The sequence below is a fragment of the Jatropha curcas genome, chromosome 7, assembly GCF_041381405.1.
Source record: "Jatropha curcas cultivar XTBG-Jc1 chromosome 7, XTBG_Jcur_1.0, whole genome shotgun sequence".
NCBI lineage: Eukaryota > Viridiplantae > Streptophyta > Magnoliopsida > Malpighiales > Euphorbiaceae > Jatropha > Jatropha curcas.
In genome coordinates, this window is record NC_143157.1 from 819,594 (window position 1) to 841,021 (window position 21,428).

General features: G+C 33.1%; 1 protein-coding gene and 1 non-coding gene across 2 annotated transcripts; one reads left to right on the forward strand and one right to left on the reverse strand.

Moving 5' to 3' along the window:
* The first annotated feature begins 1,393 nt into the window (after positions 1 to 1,393).
* On the forward strand, positions 1,394 to 20,957 carry LOC149494518 (uncharacterized). The gene is made up of 3 exons (XM_089723996.1): positions 1,394 to 2,169; positions 8,073 to 8,322; positions 20,749 to 20,957. The coding sequence occupies exons 1-3, from the start codon at positions 1,450 to 1,452 to the stop codon at positions 20,955 to 20,957; spliced, it is 1,179 nt and encodes a 392-aa protein (XP_089580122.1). The 5' UTR covers positions 1,394 to 1,449.
* On the reverse strand, positions 1,879 to 1,984 carry LOC149494519 (small nucleolar RNA R71). Its single transcript, XR_016321889.1, has one exon. It is a non-coding gene; the product is annotated as a small nucleolar RNA R71 (small nucleolar RNA).
* Positions 20,958 to 21,428: the final 471 nt, after the last annotated feature.

A 21,428-nucleotide genomic window follows, 5' to 3' on the forward strand; every position in this document is an offset into this window, starting at 1 on the left:
CCCGTGCTGCGCAGGCGGAACCAGCGAGAATTTAATGCGCAAATCAAGCTTTTTCTCACATGGGCCGACCTCGGGGAGTTTCCTAAACACACTAAACAAGACCTGGACCTATTCTTGGGGAAAAATGAGTCCTAATCAAGAAGAAATCAAGAACCTAAACAGTTATGATCTCCTATAAAGGATTTTGCACTAAATAAGGATTCTATTTCCTAAAAGGAGTCAAACTTGCCTTCAAGAACTCTATATAAAGAGAGGAACTTCTCCTAACAAGGCATCTCTCGTTTTTTAGGCAATTTCTTTACATAATTCGTTCTCTCTCTCAAGGATTTCAAGCATCAAACAATTGTGCCAAGATTCAAGGAAGCCATCAACATAGTTGTGATACAGTTTTTATTCTAAAACTCTTCATCTTGTTTCTTTCTTTTATTATTGTCTTTAAATATGATGAATGTGCCAAGCATGATTGAGTTTAATTTAATTACTATGTCCAGCTAAACTCTTATACTAGGGATTTGATGTAACTTAATTCGATTCCAGTTTATGATATTAGATTTGTTTTTCTTTGTTCTCGTTATAAATTATTATTGTGCTTAATGCTTCCAGGCAGAAAATTTCCCCTGGATTGAGTTATTTCAATAACTACATTCGGGAGAAGGGTTATTGATATGAAAAAGATAATAATTTACTTGAGAATAATAACTTGATGCGGAAGCTATATGGTTTGACTCAAGGGAGGTTTTCATAAGTTAATAAATTATTAAGTTGTGAACTCACAAAACAACCATAAAACCTAATAATCTGATTTATGTTTAATTTCACTATTAAAGATAGGTAATTGAACTGAATTAGAATAACTAACAATAAATCGGGAGAGCTTGTTAGTGACTTTAGGGTTGTTCTCCTACTTGAACAATTAAAATTGATTAATGAACTAATAGAATAAGCTGGATAGAATTAAGTGAATTCAAATTCCCTAGTAGCTTAATCCTCTGATTTCTTTTCACTTGAATTTTGTGTTTGATCTCTTCTATTTTTACTTTAAATTTTATTTACCTTACAGCGAATCTCCTTTATCGTCGTCTAAATAATAATAGGTTAACATAATTTTGGTAATTGATAAACAATCCCTGTGGATACGATACTTTCTTACTCTATACTACTTGTTGCGATTTCGTACACTTGCGAAAAAAAAAACGCTGTCAAGTTTTTGGCGCCGTTGCCGGGGATTGGCGTATCAATATCAATACGAATTACCCTATTGTTAATTTAGACACTCTTTTTATTTTCTTTACTTAATTTTTTTTTTCTAAGAATTATTCCAGGTGTTTTATGCAAAGAAGATCGAAAAGGACTGAACCTTTAGTCTTTGATCCAGAGATTGAGCGAACTTGTCGTAGGCACAACGCTGCAAGAAAAACGCGGGAAATAAAACCCGAACAAGAAGCAAACATGGCCAACAAAAACGAAAACATAAATGAAAACATAGTTGGACCACCACTTCAACAGCCGGTCCGTACCTTGAGAGATTATACAACACCTAATCTGAATGGGACAACCTCAAGTATTACTAGACCCAGGGTAGAAGCTAACAACTTTGAGATTAAACCAGCAATTATCCAAATGCTCTCTACCTCGATCCAATATGGGGGTCTACCTAGTGAAGATCCTAATGCTCACATCACCAATTTTTTGGAAATTTGTGACACATTCAAGCAAAACGGTGTTTCTGAAGATGCAATCAAATTGAGACTCTTTCCATTCACTCTTAGGGATAAAGCTAGGTCCTGGTTACAATCATGTCCAGCTGGAAGTTTCACCACATGGGATGAATTAGCTCAAAAATTCTTAGCTAAATTCTTTCCGTCCTCAAAAACTACCAAGTTGCGAAATGAGATAATGACATTTGCTCATAATGATCAAGAGAGCTTGTATGAAGCTTGGGAAAGATTCAAGGACTTGTTAAGAAAGTGCCCACATCACAGTTTGCCCAAGTGGTTACAGGTACAAACTTTCTATAATGCATTATCTCCTAACATAAAAATCACCTTAGATGCAGCAGCAGGTGGATCCTTTGAAAAGAAAGGAATTGATGAAGCATATGAGTTGATAGAGGAGATGGCAAGCAACAACCACTACCAAAACAATACCGAAAGAAGAAGAACCGCAGGAGTCTATGAAATAGACGCTATTACAGCACTTAATGCCAAGGTAGATAACATGGTAAGGAAATTAGACATGTTAACTACTAATCCTGTGAATTCTGTCATGCAAGTTTGTGATAGGTGCAATGGACAACATGGAATTGGAGAATGTATCATGGACTCTTTAAATCCACAAACTTTGGAACAAGTAAACTATGTGATGAATCAAGGAAGAAAGAATTACCCTTATTTAAATTCCTATGATAACAGGTTAAGGAATCATCCTAATCTATCTTATGGTAATCCTAACAATGCCTTGAATGCACCACCAGGTTTCCACCTTCCTGAAAAGAAATCTCATGACGACCTCCTCACTGCTCTTTCCAAATCGCACATGGAGTTTATGAATGAAACTAGAGAGAACCACAAAATCCAGCAGGCCGCAATAAGAAATTTGGAGATCCAATTGGGACAGTTTGCAAACATGATGACATCTCGACCCCAAGGTACGTTACCTAGCAATACTGAAAAGAATCCAAAGGAACAAGTGCAAGCTATTACCTTGAGGAGCGGCAAACAGTTAGATGAACCACCAAGGAAAGAAAAAGAAGAAAAAGAACAAACAAGGGTACCTATCATTGACTTGGAGGAAAAAGAAAAGGTAAAACCATATGTTCCCCCTGTACCCTTTCCACAAAGATTAAAGAAAGCACAAGAGGACAAGAGCTTCCTCAAATTCCTAGATGTATTTAAGAAGCTTCAAATCAATATTCCTTTTGCTGAAGCTCTTGCTCAAATGCCTAGCTATGCTAAATTCCTAAAAGATATCCTAAGCAAGAAACGAAAAATTGATGATCAAGAAACGGTAATGTTAACCGAGGAGTGCAGTGCGATTATCCAAAACAAATTGCCTCCAAAGTTAAAAGACCCAGGAAGTTTTTCTATCCCTTGTAACATTGGTAATCTTGACTTTGAAAAAGCTTTGGCAGATTTAGGTGCTAGCATTAATCTTATGTCCTATGAAGTTTTTAAGATGCTAGGTATGGGAGAACTCAAGCCAACAAGGATGTCTTTGCAACTAGCAGATCGGTCAATTAAATATCCTAGAGGGATTGTAGAAGACGTGCTTGTAAAGGTAGGTACATTCATCTTTCCTGTTGATTTTGTAATTCTTGACATTGATGAAGACAGGGAAGGATCTCTAATCCTGGGACGACCTTTTCTTGCAACTGCAAGAGCATTAATTGATGTTTATGAGGGTAAGTTGACCTTAAGAGTTGGACAGGAAGAGATTGTCTTTGATGTACTTAAATCTTGTAAATTTCCTATGGACTATGGAGATTGTTTTAGAATTGATGTTGTTGATGAATGTGTGGAAACCACTTTGCATGTTGAAAATAACACTAACGAATCAAGCATCTTGAATGAAAAAGAAAAGGAACTTCCTAAGCATGAACTGAAACAACTTCCACCTCATTTAAAACATGCATTCTTAGGAGAGAACCATTTTTTTCCTGTTATTATTTCTTCTCGCCTAACGCTTGATCAAGAGGAAAGGTTGTTACAGGTTCTACAAAGGCACAAGAAAGCTTTAGGGTGGTCTATCTCGGATCTACAAGGAATAAGCCCAAGTGTGTGCATGCATAAAATCTTGATGGAAGAAGACTACAAACCTTCAATCGAGCATCAAAGGTGGCTGAACCCAAACATGAAGGAGGTAGTCAAGGCTGAAATCATCAAACTCCTAGATGCCGGTATCATTTATCCGATTTCAGACAGTAATTGGGTAAGTCCTGTCCAAGTCGTTCCAAAGAAGGGAGGTATGACTGTTATCTCTAATGAAAACAATGAACTCATTCCCACAAGAACAGTCACAGGTTGGCGTGTGTGCATAGATTATAGAAAACTAAATAAAGCAACACGAAAAGACCATTTTCCCCTTCCCTTTATTGATCAAATGCTTGAGAGACTTGCTGGCTATCCTTTCTATTGTTTCTTAGATGGCTACTCAGGGTACTTCCAAATACCTATAGCTCCTGAAGACCAAGAGAAAACCACATTCACCTGTCCTTATGGCACTTTTGCCTACAGGAGGATGCCTTTTGGGCTATGCAATGCCCCTGCAACCTTTCAAAGGTGCATGATGTCCATCTTTTCTGATATGGTGGAAAAGTTTATTGAGATATTCAAGGATGACTTTTCTGTGTTTGGTTCTTCCTTCGATGCATGTCTTCATAATTTATCTCTAGTAATGCAACGATGTGAAGACACTAACCTTGTGTTAAATTGGGAAAAATGTCACTTCATGGTGAGTGAAGGTATTGTCTTAGGGCATAAAATCTCTCAAAAAGGAATTGAAGTAGACAAGGCAAAAATTGAGGTAATTGAGAAACTACCTCCTCCTAACACAGTAAAAGGTATAAGAAGTTTTCTTGGGCATGCAGGGTTTTACAGGAGGTTCATAAAAGACTTCTCCAAAATCACTAAACCTCTTTGCAATTTGTTAGTTAAAGATGTTCCATTTGATTTTGACAAAGAATGTTTAGATGCTTTTAACAGGTTGAAGAAGGAATTAATCTCAGCCCCGATCATCACTACACCAGATTGGACTTTACCTTTTGAGCTTATGTGTGATGCTAGTGATCATGCTGTAGGAGCCGTTCTTGGACAAAGAAAAGACAAGAAGTTGCATGTTATTTATTATGCAAGTCGCACATTGAATGATGCGCAATTAAACTATGCAACTACGGAAAAAGAATTATTGGCTATTGTTTTTGCTTTTGACAAATTCAAGGCATATCTAATTGGAGCTAAAACAATAGTCTACACAGATCACTCCGCCATCAAATACTTGCTGGAAAAGAAAGATGCAAAACCGAGACTCATTCGTTGGGTACTTTTATTGCAAGAATTTGACCTAGAAATTCGCGACAAAAAGGGGACCGAGAACCTCGTTGCTGACCATCTTTCCAGGCTTGAATTGGGGGAAGAAGATACAAGCGAGCTACAAATCAATGAAAGCTTTCCTCATGAGCAACTTCTTCTAGTAGCAAATGCTCAAACCCCCTGGTACGCTGACATAGTTAATTATCTTGTTTGCAAAATTTCTCCTCCCAATTTTTCTTACCAACAGAGAAAGAAATTTTTTCATGATATCAAATTCTACTATTGGGAGGAGCCATTTTTGTTCAAGTATTGCAGTGATCAGCTATTCAGGAGATGTATACCAGAGACTGAAATAGAAAGTGTCCTTAAATTTTGCCATTCCATGGAATGCGGAGGCCACTTTGGAGCAAGCAAGACAGCTGCGCGTATACTAGAAAGTGGTTTGTATTGGCCTAATCTCTTTAAAGATGCTTATAACTATGTTCGTCTTTGTGATCGTTGTCAAAGGTTAGGTAACATTTCGAAGAGACATGAGATGCCCCTAAATAGCATCCTTGAAGTCGAAATCTTCGATGTATGGGGTCTGGACTTCATGGGACCGTTTCCGCCATCATATTCAAACCAATACATTCTAGTGGCGGTGGATTATGTGTCAAAATGGGCAGAGGCTGTTGCTCTTCCAAATAACGATGCCAAAAGTGTAATGAGCTTCATCAAGAAAAACATTTTTACAAGGCATGGTACTCCTAGGGCAATAATCACGGACGGAGGTAAGCATTTTTGTAATAAGTATTTAGATTCCCTTCTTGCAAAATATGGTGTCACTCATCGTGTAGGTACTCCATATCATCCTCAAACAAGTGGACAAGTAGAAGTAACTAACAGGGAAATCAAGAAGATCCTCGAAACCACTGTTGGACAATCACGAAAGGATTGGTCCAAAAAGCTAGACGATGCTCTATGGGCCTACAGAACGGCATTCAAAACACCTATAGGTATGTCTCCATATCGCATGGTGTATGGTAAGGCTTGTCATCTTCCTGTAGAGTTAGAACATAAGGCGTTTTGGGCCATTCAATTTCTTAACTTCAATGCAAAGGAAGTTGGTCAAAAGCGATCGTTACAATTAAACATGATGGATGAAATGCGCCTCCATGCTTATGAAAGTGCCAAAATATACAAAGATCGCACCAAACAATGGCACGATAAGCGCATTATCATGAGGGATCTGAAGGTAGGCCAGCAGGTATTGCTCTATAACTCTAGGCTCCGTTTATTCCCTGGTAAGTTACGCTCTAGATGGTCTGGACCATTCACAATAAAGGAAATCTTTCCTCACGGTGCAATTGAAATAGTGGATGGTAAGACAAATCGAAGTTTCAAGGTGAATGCTCAACGTCTGAGAAGCTATCATAATGACAACTTCGAACCCATCAAGAGTGCGATCGGTCTTGCTTAGCCTAAACTAGGATAAGTGCGTCGAACTTAACGACGTTAAACAAAAGTGCTTGTGGGAGACAACCCATCTAATTTTTCTTATGTGTTTTGTTTTATGTTTGATTCCATTTATGTGTTTTGTTTTATGTTTTATTTGCAAAAAAAAAAAAAAAACAAAACAAAAAAAGAAAACCCCCAAATTTTCTCCATAATTATTGTTTTGTTTTAGTTAGAGTTCTTTTTAGAAAAAAAAAATGGAAATCCAGAACAGAGCACGCCCTAGCCGTGCTAGGAAGCACGCCCGTGCCATGGGGTGAGGATCTTGCACGCCCAAGCATGCCCAGCAGCACGCCCGTGCGGTTTTCAAAGGCAATGATACTTGAGAGTCAGAGAAGAGCACGCCCGGGCCGTGCTAACTGGCACGCCCGTGTCATTAAAAAGGGTCAATCACACTTGAAGGTCAGAGAAGAGCACGCCCTAACCGTGCTAAGAGGCACGCCCGTGCTACTGAAGAAGGGAAAAGACACTTGAGAGTCAGAGACAAGCACGCCCAGGGCGTGTCAGATAGCACACCCGTGCTATCCACAGGCAATTTTCAATTCAAGAGGCAGGGCAGAGCACGCCCAGGGCGTGCCCATCAGCACGCCCGTGCCAGGTACGCCCTTTCTTTCACTTGCAGGTCAGAGGAGAGCACGCCCAGGCCGTGCTTATCAGCACGACCGTGCCACGATCAGACACCCTCATTTATTGGCGCCCCTATTTAAAGAGCACGCCTCTAACCGCCCCACTTCCCATCTCGCACGCCCTAGCCGTCACCTCTCTTCTCTCAAATTTTCTCTCTTCTTCTCCTTTCTTTCTCAAATCAAACACCCTCCACACCAAATTTTCAAATAATCATCTCCAACCATGCCTCCTAGATACAAACGTAGCAGACCCGCATCCTCAGTTGCCGCTCGAAAACGCCCAACTGCGCGATCCACCACGGATCCTCAACCTCCTTCACCTCCTGCACTTCCATTCGACTTTGCCTCATCAGATCAACAAGAAAGGTACACAAAATTATCTCTTCGGCCTATTTTACCGAATAGATTTATTGATGAGACTGCTTTAACACAAGTGGGTCTTAGAGATATTGTGTTAGAACCTCTTAGGCGAATAGGGTGGGGACAGTTTCTTGAAATGAAGGATTTAGTTTATGCTCCATTAACTCTGGAATTTTTAAGTTCTTATTCTTCTTTTATCCGGTTTTTGCCAACATCTCCACCAAGCAAAATTCGTTTTAGGCTTCTTAGTCAGGATTTTGAACTGTCTGTGAATGAAATTAGCCAAATTTTCGGATTCCCCACAGAAAATAGTCAAATTCAAATATCTAGTGATTTTAGTGCACGCAATACTTGGCGAAGTTTTACAGGTGAAGTGAATTATAATCCTAAATATTCGAAGGCGTCCAAATTGAAAAAACCTTCCTTGCGGTATATTCATAAATTTCTGTCAAATACTATTTTTGGAAGGAGTGAAAGTGATGGGGTGTTAGGTTTAAATGAGCTATATTTTCTATGGGCGATTGAAAATGGAGTCTTGTTGAATGTTGGATATTGGCTATGCCAGAGATTTGCAAAAGTAGCTCGAGCCGACAAAGGAGCTATAATGATGGGGTGTTTTGTGACCCGAATTGCTAGCTATCTACAGGTTTGGAACCCGGCTAGGCCAATTTATGATAGTGTAGGAGGGGGGCGTGGTACCAGGTTAGATGTAGATGTTATGATTCATATGAAGTTGATTGAAAAAGTTGGGGATGCATATCGAGTAGTAGGTGTTCCAGAGAATGATTCTGATGATGAAGGAGCCGAGGCCGCAGGCAGTGCTGACATGGAGGAGGATATCCCTCCACCTTTTGCCTCTTCTTTTGGTGCAGGTACATCCGGTGCTGGTCCATCGTTTCAAGGCACCTCCAACATGTCAAATGATGAAGTCCTTGCAAGGATGATGTCTCGAATGGACCTCTTTGACACGCGCCTTAACGGAATGGAAACAATGATCACAGACCGTTTCCAGTCCATTGAGATCATGAATGGCAGTCTTGACTCTAGGATGGACACCATGCAAGGCCAACTCCAGACCATCCTCCAGCTTCTGCAGCCACCCCCACCACCAGATAATTGACGGATTTCTCATTTTTCTTTTGTTTGGTTTATGTTTATGTTTCTTTTGTTCTAATACATTGTTTTAGTTACTTTCATTTTAACTTGTTTGCTTGTTTGTTTGTTATGTGGATTTTTATAACTTCTTAGTAATTTTTGTTCTTAATGTTTAGTTGCTCCTTTAGCTAAGACACATTCCACAACCTTTCTATTGTATTGTTCAATACAATGTTGGTAAGTTTTCTACTTCTCTCTTGATGCTTTCTTTCTAAGCAATGCAATAAGTTTGGGGAATTTATACACATTGGGGACAATGTGATTGATTGAATTGGGGGAAGGGAATTTTAGCTAAAAATCTAAATTTTTGTTTTTTGCTTAACATGGTTGGAATGACTACAAGCAAGCTTGACGGTTCTTGTGTCTAGTAATAAGTGTTAAACATAATTGTTTCTCAAATCTAGCATATTTTAAGTTTTGAATTTGAAAGTTTGATTTAAACATGTTCATTGATCTAAACTATTTGTTTCTAGATTTTTAAACACTGATTTTTATGAGAGTTATGATGTATAAGTGTGTTTTACTCTAAGTTATTTAAATCTTGGCATTCCTAGAACAAAACTTAGAAATCCCTTCGAGGCAAAAAATTTAAATGTTTACTTTTTGAAAGAGATGATTTAGGCAAATTTTGTTGAAACCTATATTTAGCCTAGACCACCTAAATTAAAAATATGACTCTTGAAACCAACTTTGAAGCCTTAAAACCGTAAAATTTTTCTTCACCCTCAATAAACCAAGCCATTAAAGCCAAATTCAAATTTCCTACCCTACGTACAAAGGATTGTATGATTGAAAGATTCGATTTTTAATTAGAATGTAGCAACAAAAGAGGGAGAATTCATCAATTAATACTAGCAAATAAAGAAAAGAAGAAAGAATCAAGAAAGAGGCACATGAAAAGCAATCAAAAGAATTCAAGAAAAATAGAAAAAGACAAGGAAGAAAAATGCCAAAATATTAAGAAAAGACCTTGTCCAAGATGCCTCTAGCTAGTAAGAAAGTTTCAAAACAAGACACTCCCTAGAACTAGAAAAAGTTTAATTAAAATAGCATCTTGAATGTTATACATTCTTTTGTACTCTTTGTCTACATTTTATCCCTTTCTTTGATTAAGCAACGTTTACACCAAGAAAGCCCCATTACAACCCAAAATAAAGACCTTCTGATCTTTTAATCGTATGCATTTAAATCGTGGAGAAAGGATGACTAATTCTGCATATGGGAATGCCACTTTTGCTCTATCAATTGTCTCATTTTTTTTGCCTTAGATGATTCATGCCTTATTTATCATAAATGGAATAAATATTAGTGTTGATAATCTCTCTAAACTTATATTTTACTCAATGAATGTGCTTTATTCAAAAATAAAAATCAAGCTTAAGTATGAATAGCATGGAGAACAATTGAGTTTATCCATTTATTTACTAATCATGATATCATGAAAAGTTTATTGAGATCAGTTCCAACCATGGTAAGCTAGTGTCATCAAAATATTTTTTTTAGTTTTGTTGCTTGAGGACAAGCAATGGTTTAAGTTTGGGGAATTTTGATAAGTGTTAATTTTATAGTGCTTTTAATATAGTTTTTATTAGATTTTGAGTAAGTTTTTATTACATTAAATCACTTTTAGTATAATTATGTTCAAAAGTTTCCTTGATCTTTAATCCGCTTGATCTAAGAGAAAATTTCAGGAATTTGGCACAGAAAGAACTTTATAACACAAGGCACTTAACTGGTAGCACGCCCTGGCCGTGCTAAAAGGCACGGCCGTGCTACAAGGGTCCCTAGGCGTGTCAAGCATAGCACGCCCAAGGCAACTTTAGGCAGACTTCCAGAGAAAAGCACGCCCAGACCGTGCTACCTGGCACGCCCGTGCCTCAATGCTTCACCAGCCCGTGCTACCTGGCACGCCCGTGCCTCAATGCTTCACCAGCCCGTGCTACCTAGCACGCCCCGTGCTTTACTGGCCAGACTTCCAGACTAAAGCACACCCAGCCCGTGCCAGGAAGCACGCCCGTGCTGCGCAGGCGGAACCAGCAAGAATTTAATGCGCAAATCAAGCTTTTTCTCACATGGGCCGACCTCGGGGAGTTTCCTAAACACACTAAACAAGACCTGGACCTATTCTTGGGGAAAAAGGAGTCCTAATCAAGAAGAAATCAAGAACCTAAACAGTTATGATCTCCTATAAAGGATTTTGCACTAAATAAGGATTCTATTTCCTAAAAGGAGTCAAACTTGCCTTCAAGAACTCTATATAAAGAGAGGAACTTCTCCTAACAAGGCATCTCTCGTTTTTTAGGCAATTTCTTTACATAATTCGTTCTCTCTCTCAAGGATTTCAAGCATCAAACAATTGTGCCAAGATTCAAGGAAGCCATCAACATAGTTGTGATACAGTTTTTATTCTAAAACTCTTCATCTTGTTTCTTTCTTTTATTATTGTCTTTAAATATGATGAATGTGCCAAGCATGATTGAGTTTAATTTAATTACTATGTCCAGCTAAACTCTTATACTAGGGATTTGATGTAACTTAATTCGATTCCAGTTTATGATATTAGATTTGTTTTTCTTTGTTCTCGTTATAAATTATTATTGTGCTTAATGCTTCCAGGCAGAAAATTTCCCCTGGATTGAGTTATTTCAATAACTACATTCGGGAGAAGGGTTATTGATATGAAAAAGATAATAATTTACTTGAGAATAATAACTTGATGCGGAAGCTATATGGTTTGACTCAAGGGAGGTTTTCATAAGTTAATAAATTATTAAGTTGTGAACTCACAAAACAACCATAAAACCTAATAATCTGATTTATGTTTAATTTCACTATTAAAGATAGGTAATTGAACTGAATTAGAATAACTAACAATAAATCGGGAGAGCTTGTTAGTGACTTTAGGGTTGTTCTCCTACTTGAACAATTAAAATTGATTAATGAACTAATAGAATAAGCTGGATAGAATTAAGTGAATTCAAATTCCCTAGTAGCTTAATCCTCTGATTTCTTTTCACTTGAATTTTGTGTTTGATCTCTTCTATTTTTACTTTAAATTTTATTTACCTTACAGCGAATCTCCTTTATCGTCGTCTAAATAATAATAGGTTAACATAATTTTGGTAATTGATAAACAATCCCTGTGGATACGATACTTTCTTACTCTATACTACTTGTTGCGATTTCGTACACTTGCGAAAAAAAAAACGCTGTCACTCTGGCACGCCCAGACCGTGTACATTAGCACGCCCGTGCTAAACTTAAGGAAAATCAAGTGAAGACTCAGACTCTAGCACGGCTAGCCGTGTTATCTGGCACGCCCGTGCCTAAAAGGACCTCAGGGCGTGTTTGCTTAAGCACGCCCGTGATGCATTTTATCTTGGAAAGTCAGAGCCTAGCACGTCCTGTCCGTGCTATGGCACACGTCCGTGCCACAAATACTTCTTTGGACATGTTGCAGAGCACGGCCCGTGCTAAATCATTCAAGAACTCAGACTTTGGCACGCCCAAACCGTGCTATGAAGCATGTCCGTGCTACGAAATTATTTTACCCAAAAACACTAAACAAATGATTACCAAAAACTTGTCAAAAACTGCAGCTACTTTTCATGGGAGAGGGAAAGCAGATTTGCGAAGAAACAATATTAACTGTTATTTTTCTTCCTTCTTTTAAAAAATTCACTTGAGTGCACGTGCACCAAAGAAGGAAAGAGGAATTAGTCGCTAAAAGAAATAGGAGAAAATGAAGAATTAACTTTAATCAACTCGAAACTTCTAACTTTAAGCCTATCTAACAATTGATTCATCTCCTAGCCATGTTTGCTTAAAAATGAAAATATTTCTCCACCAAATAGTCCATAAGGCCAAGTAAAAGATGAACATCCATATTAAAGAATTTCCTTTTAAGATTAGATTTTTCCATTTTCAAGCTAAATCTGTTACTTTTGATGAAAGTGTTATGAAAGCACCCCACCAATTAACAATTAAATTCCAGATTTTAAACGATTTGGGGCAAAAAAGCAAGCAATGATCAGTGACTTCCGGCTGAAAATCACAGAACGGGACAATGGCAATCAACTACGGAAGAAATGATTTTCCTCTTGAATAGATCAACTCTGCAGGGAATGATATAAAGTAATTATAAAATTTAAATGATCACCTTTAAATATAAATTTTGTCTTGTTGTATATGATAATGCAATCGCTATTATTTTATTGAGGCAATGATATAAAGTAACGAAGCACTAAAGACAAAAAAAATGTAAAGAAAGTGGATGATAATTTTAGTGCTGGGAATTCGGAAAAATGTATAGAAAAAAAGAAAAAGAATATAAGAACAAGACTTTACAAAGGCTTGGAGTTGATATAAATTCTTTATACTTTATTCCATTTAGAATAATTTCTTTAGCACTAAATAATTTTACAAGAACACCTCAACATATTTTCTAATTGTAAGTATATATATATATATATATATATATATATATATATATATATATATATATATATATAATTTGATAATAAATCTATATTTAACTTTTTGAATGATGGTTTGAATTCTTGTAAATAATTTTTAAAATAGTAGGATTGCGATTTAATGAAATAAGTGGATATTATCTCCGTTTTAAAATATTTATTACGTTTAAAAAAATAATTTATCTCAAAATATTTATTGCATAGATGAAATAGAATATAAGAAATTAAGAGATAAAAAAAGAAAAGGGATGAGAAACAAATAAAAAGCAAAAGTAATGGAAATTTCCTATAATATTCTAGAATATCTAATAAATAGATTTGAATGGACTTGTACTATGCTTTGGCGTCAACAATTACAAAGCATAATTGATTGCTTTAGAAGCAGAGACCAAACGACTTCATAAGAAAAGAAAAAGGAATGTGAAGCTGCATGAGATTACGTTGTCGGATAACCGTGTCAGTGTTGGGACCCAAAAATAATAAAGAAAAAACAAAATATCATCTTCTTGAGTTCATAAAGTTGTAAATATCATCTTCTTCATATATATATTTGGTGGCTAGCTGGGTGGTAAAACATAGTTAAACTAAATAGTAACTATATAATTGTAATTATAACATAATAAAATTATTAATATAACTAAATATAGTTTACACAATTTAAATGTTTTACAAGATATAATTCATAATAATTAAACTAAATATTTTCCATGTCCTCTATAACATTGAACCTTTTGTAATTTATATTTCTTATAGCAAAATAAAATAAGGAATTTTTAATTGGTATAAAACCCATCAAACTGGTCGAACTGATCGGTTCGATCCGATTTAGAGACGGATGACAACGAATTGATTGGGAAATGGATTGATTGGGAACTCAAATGTGGCCAAAATTAGAAACTTATTTTCTGTCCATTAGCAGCAGAAAATCGGCTGCCGTTTAGAAACGAATGTAAACCTGTTGCTAAAACGCCTTAGAAAAGCGGCTAAGTGATACGAACAATTTCGGTTTCTGATCAGTTTCTAAACTTTTAGAAACGAATATAAACCTGTTGCTAAACCGCCTTAGAAATGCGGCCAAGTGATACGAACAATTTCGATTTCTGATCAGTTTCTAAACTTAAAGCAACGTGCTTTTCATAATTTAGAAATGGAAATTTGTTTGCTATTTTCATAATTTTTTGGAGTGCTGTGCATGGGAGATGATATTGATAAAAAATTATAAAGAAAAATGAGATATTTATTATCATCAGTTGTAGCAAAAAAAAAAATATATATATATATATATATATTGTAAAAATTTATTATGCAAGTAGGCATTTAATCCAATTGAATATTCAAGAAAGTCCTTACTAACATAATAAAATTCTTTTCAAAATAATAAAGTTAGGTCCAAATATCCATCAATATGTAAAAAAGACAAATGAGTGATTTCTGCAAACAAAAGTAAAGTAGAACCTATTAATTATTTTTTCCATGATAATCTTTATAATCCTTCATTAAACGAGAGACTTTTATTAACATCTTCAATGAGTTAAGGATAAAAAATAATAAAATAGCTTTTGTTGACTAAATCCTTAATATGTGTGTTTTGTCAAATCATGCAAACAAAATTAAATTAATTAATTTAATAAAACAAATTAAATGTTCTTGAGATTGATCTAATTGATAAGTTATAAAATGACATTCTAACAATTAATTAATTTTTAAAGTGAATTATCATCTAGTCACCAATAAAACGTGTATAACTTAATTACTAAATTTTAGAAATTAAATAATTTTAGATCTTAAAACTTTTTAAAATTAAAAATAAAGTATAATTATTTTTAAAATCATGCCTTATTATGTTAACATATAAAATAAAGTATTATTATTTAAAAAATTGAGTAGTAGATGATTGTTTAGCCACCAATTTGGAAATGGATTCAGCAATGGTAACAATTCAGATTTTATTTATCTTTCTTTAATGTTAGAAACGGAAATCAGCATGAATATAAATGTCTAGAAACATATGTAGAAATGGATTAGCAACGTTCAGAAACAGATTTAGAGACAGACAGAAACGGATTGAATTGGAACGAAACGTCTGCCTGTTAGAAACGGATATAAAATCCGTTGCTAAAACAACTTAGAAACGCCTTCGCTTTGGCACGGCAAATTTCGGTTCTGATCCATTCATTAAATTATTTAGCAACGATTATTGTCATTTAGAAACTGATATTCCGTTGCTATGCTGATAATTTCTTACAATGAGAGTATATTGATTAAAAAAATGTAAGGAAAAATGAGCTATGTATCATCATTAGTTGTCGCAAGTCAAAAAATGATATAGGCTATAACATATGATATTGTGAAAAATTAAAAAAAATTAACACATGATAATGCAAATAGGCATTTATCCAATTGGAATATTCAAGAAAGTTCTATTGATATATAACAAAATCATTTCCCAAAAAACAAATTTAGGTTCAAATTGCCATCAAAATCTAATAAAATAAAATAAAATAAAATAATGGGTAGTTTCAGCAGTTGGAAGTGGCAAACAAAAGTAAAGTAGAACTAATCTTTTTATTTTTAAATAAATTGCTTAGATATTTTTTCTTTGAAAAATTGTTTGCTCTGTCCTATACTACAACCTTATCAACAAGTCTTTGCCAAGTCTTTATATATTTCTTTTTCTTTTGCCGTTACAAACTCTTGTAGGTTTCAACACTCACATGGTTATCTCCACTTCTTTACTTTTTCTTTTCTTTTATTAGTTAAATAAAAAATACAGCGCTTCATTTTATTTAGGGGAAATGTCTTGCTTATTTCGGATTTATGGGTTATTTTCATTCATTAAATCAATAAAAAATTTTTTTTAAAAAATATTATTATTGTAATTTTTTTAGTCCATTGTCAAAAATACTCTTATTTGAATTAAAAGTTGTTTGTAATTGTTTGGCGTATAATTAACGCTTATAGATCAGATGTAAATAAATCTTTCCTTTTACTTTAAAAAAATTTTGAAGTGATTAGAAGACCAAAGACAAGTGGAAAGTAAATATTTTTTTAAAGTCTGGAAGTGCTGCAAGTTATTCCATTGAATTTAATGTTCAAATCCTCTGTGTTTATCCTAAGTAATTAGTTCCTAGATAATTAGTTCATATATATAAAATTCGTGCTATGTTTGGGAGAGAAAAGAAGTAAAATAAGAGTGTAAAATTTTACTATTCATTTTTCTTTTAAAAGGAGTGAAAATAGAGCAGAAATAGTGTAAAACAAATTTATTTTACGTCTTCTTTAGTATTTTTATCCAAATCAAACAAGGATGTTGAGAATCCCGAGACATTTTCACATTTATTTTGCATCCTTTCTATTTTTTACCTTCACTCAAATAACCCATCAGGAAGTTTGTCTAGCCAGCCAATTTGAAGAAAGGAAAGGCTTTTTTCTGGGTTTTTTTTTTTTTTTTTTTTTTTTTTTTTAAGGTAAAAGGAAAGAAAAGAGGTTGAAAAAAGAAGACGCACAGAAAAAATAAACTATAAGAGTGGAAATTGTTTTAATAAATTGGAAGTTTATTTAATCCCCATAAAAAAGAAAAAAGAGTAATTACTTTCCACTTGTCTTTTATCATGTAATCACTTTATAATTTTTTTTATTTATTTAGGGTTAACAATCACGATGAGCTTGTGAAATAAATAATTTAAAAATAAACAAAGAGGGTGGGAATGATATTATCTCTTCAGACAATCATTGAATAATCAGAGAGGCTGAAACAATAGTGGAAAGAAAAAAAAAAAAAAAATATATATATATATATATATATATATATATATATATATATATATATATGAGGACTTTGCAAAGACTTATATCACATGCATGGATGGAGTTTATGTAATTCAGACGAAAAGGAATGTTTGAGTGAAACTGTTTATCTCTCTCAATAATATTTGAGAGGGAAAAATCAGCACAAAAACTCTCCTAAAAAGCTCTTAGTTGAGGTTTTTGGCTCGGTTGTAGTAAAAATTGAGTAAAATAAAAAAACCTAGAATTTACCGATGACGAATTCTCTATTAAATCATATTGCCTCTCTCCAGGTAACATTATTGCATGTAATTGTTGTATTGAATGGAGAAAGTTTGCATGTTAAAAATGATTCGAACTCAAAATCTCTCAATTTTCGTATAAGTAAAAACATCAATCAAACCAATCAAAACTATGAATCATGTTCATAGTTTTTAATTAAAAAAAAAAAAAAGAATTTGGAGAAAAAGAGGCAAAGGAAAATTAACTTTACAAGAAAGAATGTGTAGTAGCGATTGCTTTAACAAATTAAGAGTTGATTATTTATTCCAGGCAATCAAGTTATTGAAAGTTGTATGGATATGAGACACGACACAAAGTGAACACGGAAAACATCAATTTAAAAAAGTAGGATACTAATACGCTTAGGGCATACTATAATAAATAAGTTCTCCCTCCGTCCCATTTTATTTGTATGGTTTGACAAAACACACATATTAAGGATTTAGTCAACAAAAATTATTTTATCATTTTTTGCCCTTAACGCATTGAAGATGTTAATAAAAGTCTCTCGTTTAATGAAGGATCATAAATATTATTATGGTAATTATTTACATGTTTAAATTTAAAAACTTGCAAACATTTTGGAATGTCCAAAAAAAAAAATAACAAGCAATTAAAATGGGACAGGGGAATATAATTTATTAATAAGTCAAATTAATAAACAATCATTTATAGCAAATCATAAAAATAAAATAATATTTAATTTCTCATTTCAATGGAATTAGTTAAATTCTTAAAATTAATATTATTATTCAAAATCATAGCATCTCCGATTTATTTAGAGTTAAATTGATAATTTCAACATTTTTAAAAGAGATTAAGTTAATCACCGGTAATATTCCATTGTTAGTTTGTTCAATATAATATTATCGATTCTTTTGTATATATATAAATAAGCCTTATCTATTACTGATTTCAAATCAAAATTATGAATTAGTTCTTGAATTTGATAATAATAGATGTGATTTCAAATCAAAATTGTGAATTAGTTCTTGAATTTGATAATAATAGATGTAATACAAATTGTAGATTATAAATTAGATTTTTTCTTTCTTTCTTTTATGTATCTTTTAATTTTGTATTTTAAGTATTATTAATTAACAAATATATATATTTAACAAAATAATTTTAAATATTTTATTAATAAATTCATTTAAAAGTCTAATAAATATTTCACATATGTCTTTAAAGTGTTCAATAAGTGTTTTAAAGTGCCTTACATGTCTCCGTTAAATATTCGAAATTAATAAAAAAAATTAAATAATATGACATGTTTTTGAAGTGTCTGACACGAATTTCCAAAGGATGGACATGAATATAACACATATACATTGAACTCAGAACTCTGTATAACTTAGCTTATCGAACATTTTTTAAAAAAAATAAACTTAGCTTATTGAACATAAATACTTTAAAATAGATAAAAACAAAAGTGCAAGATAAGATTATCTTGTGGCACAATCATTCATCAATTAGGTCCGTAAGAGAGGGAACAAAATACAAATGATTTGATTTTGTAAATATTCAAAATTGTTTCATTGATTCACAGTAAATTGTTTCTTTGACTAATAAAAAGAAAAAAAAAAAGTTAAAGAAGTAGAGATACAATGGGATAACCATTTCAGTCTTGGGACCTAAGGAAGAAAAATAAATATAAAATGACTTCGCAAAGACTTTTGAGTTGATAAGATTGTAATGTAGGATAGAGCCAAGTTATTTTTTTAATGAAAAAAAATACCCAAGCAATTTGTTTAACAATAAAAAGATCAAACACTGATAGGTTCTACTTTACTTTTGTTTGCAGAAATCACTCATTTGTCTTTTTTACATATTGATGGATATTTGGACCTAACTTTATTATTTTCAAAAGAATTTTATTATGTTAGTAAGGACTTTCTTGAATATTCGATTGGATTAAATGCCTATTTGCATAATAAATTTTTACAATATATATATATTATTTTGCTACAACTGATGATAATACATATCTCATTTTTCTTTATAATTTTTTATCAATATCATCTCCCATGCACGGCACTACGAAAAATTATGAAAATAGCAAACAAATTTCCATTTCTAAATTATGAAAAGCACGTTGCTTTAAGTTTAGAAACTGATCAGAAATCGAAATTGTTCGTATCACTTGGCCGCATTTCTAAGGCGCTTTAGCAACAGGTTTACATTGGTTTCTAAAAGTTTAGAAACTGATCAGAAACCGAAATTGTTCGTATCACTTGGCCGCTTTTCTAAGGCGTTTTAGCAACAGGTTTACATTCGTTTCTAAACGGCAGCCAATTTTCTGCTGCTAATGGACAGAAAATAAGTTTCTAATTTTGGCCACATTTCAGTTCCCAATCAATCCATTTCCCAATCAATTCGTTGCCATCCATCTCTAAATCGAATCGAACCGATCAGTTCGACCAGTTTGATGGGTTTTATACCAATTAAAAATTCCTTATTTTATTTTGCTATAAGAAATATAAATTACAAAAGGTTCAATGTTATATATGACATGGAAAATATTTAGTTTAATTATTATGAATTATATCTTGTAAAACATTTAAATTGTGTAAACTATATTTAGTTATATTAATAATTTTATTATGTTATAATTACAATTATATTGTTACAATTTAGTTTAACTATGTTTTATTTAAGTTTTAATGGAATTTTTATTAGATTGAATATTAGATTATATTAGACAATAACTTAAACAACAACATATTCTTTATTACTTTATATATAGTTAATATTTATATATAGAAAGCTTATTCTATTCAGGAATAAATTCAATATATATATATATATAATTATGCTTTTTTATGACATTCATTTCAGAAGGGTTTTGCAAAAGTTGATGCTCAAAACCTATTAAATATTAAAGAATATATGGTTATGTTTTCTGTGAAGTCAGACGATGCAGGAGAAGTAGTTCATTTTTCTGCTGTTAAAAATGTAAAGATGGTGTATTTTAGTTTTCATAACTCAGTTTTAGCTTATAAATACTATGACTATAATATTTTATGTAATCCTGATCTTATAAATCATATACTTTTATTTCGAGAAAAATTATTTGTCTATCTTTTCTTATCAAATTACATTTTCTTTTATATATGTGAATTAGGAAGGGAAAGATATTGTTTTCTTTTAATATGTACCTAGCTATGTTGGTGTGTGGTAATATTGTTATTTTTTCAAATATTATTTTTATTTTATTTTGTGTAAAAAAACAAATATGTAAGAGATGTAATTTTATTTTAGAGAATAACGGCAAATATGTAATAATTTTATTGTGTAAAAATATAATATGTACAAAGTTGTCTATTTATGCTATTTTATCTATTAAACTCTATGCTATTTTGTTCAGAACTCTGGTTCATATAACTAGGAAATAACAACAGAAAATGGCGAGCATTGTTATTGCTTTTATCGTTATTATCTTTTTGTTTATAATTTTTGGAAGGCTTGCAGTTGGCCAAGAGTTTAGGGATAGAATATATCCAAGTTGAATGTGATAATTTGCTGCTATCCAGCTCATTTCAGATGATGCTTCTTCTTCAGCGGTAGTTCAGCAGCTAGTGTTTGCTATTCAGCAGTTGATTCCACAATTTCAAAATTGTGTGATCAAACATGTTTACAGAGAAGTGATCCATTATGCGGATTACCTTTCTAGATGTGCAAGAACCTATCCGTTAGGGGACTCATTTTATCATGCAACCGCCTTCTGGAATGGCAGAGTGACGTCTTCATGATAGTATAAGGGTTTCTTATATTAGACCTTCTTACTTAGAGCTTTGCTTTCCAGTTTTTAACCAAAAAAAAAAAAAAAAAATCCCAATTATTAAAGTAAACATTATTGGAGTAGTCAGTCAAGATTTAAGTCGAGCAAGTAAAGCTGAAATTACGGTTAAAAGCGATCGATCAGTTTTTTTTTTTTTTTTTTTTTTTTTTTTTTTTTTTTTTTTTTTTTTATTGGCAAAAGGATTTATTAAGTATCAAGAAGCTCCAAAAAAAATTTAATATAAGTGAGAACTAACAAACCGCTCCAAAATATTAAGTGAATAGGTCATCCTTTCTAAACTTTGCAAGAACCTACGAGCTATAGCCAAAAAACAAAAAACAAGAACCAACATCAAATCAGTTTAGATGGCATGAAATTACCCCGCTCATGTTTTAAGTTATCAAAGAGAATAACTTAGATTTATCAAATTTGTGACTTTAGC

What these genes read in the sequence shown, in the direction of transcription:
- LOC149494518 (XM_089723996.1), top strand. Translation starts at nt 1,450, where the DNA reads ATGGCCAACAAAAACGAAAACATAAATGAAAACATAGTTGGACCACCA. An exon ending in AAAGAAGAAGAACCGCAGGA is followed by an intron (nt 2,170 to 8,072) that starts GTCTATGAAATA and finishes TGGCTATGCCAG; the next exon opens with AGATTTGCAAAAGTAGCTCG. An exon ending in TGAAGGAGCCGAGGCCGCAG is followed by an intron (nt 8,323 to 20,748) that starts GCAGTGCTGACA and finishes AGCTCATTTCAG; the next exon opens with ATGATGCTTCTTCTTCAGCG.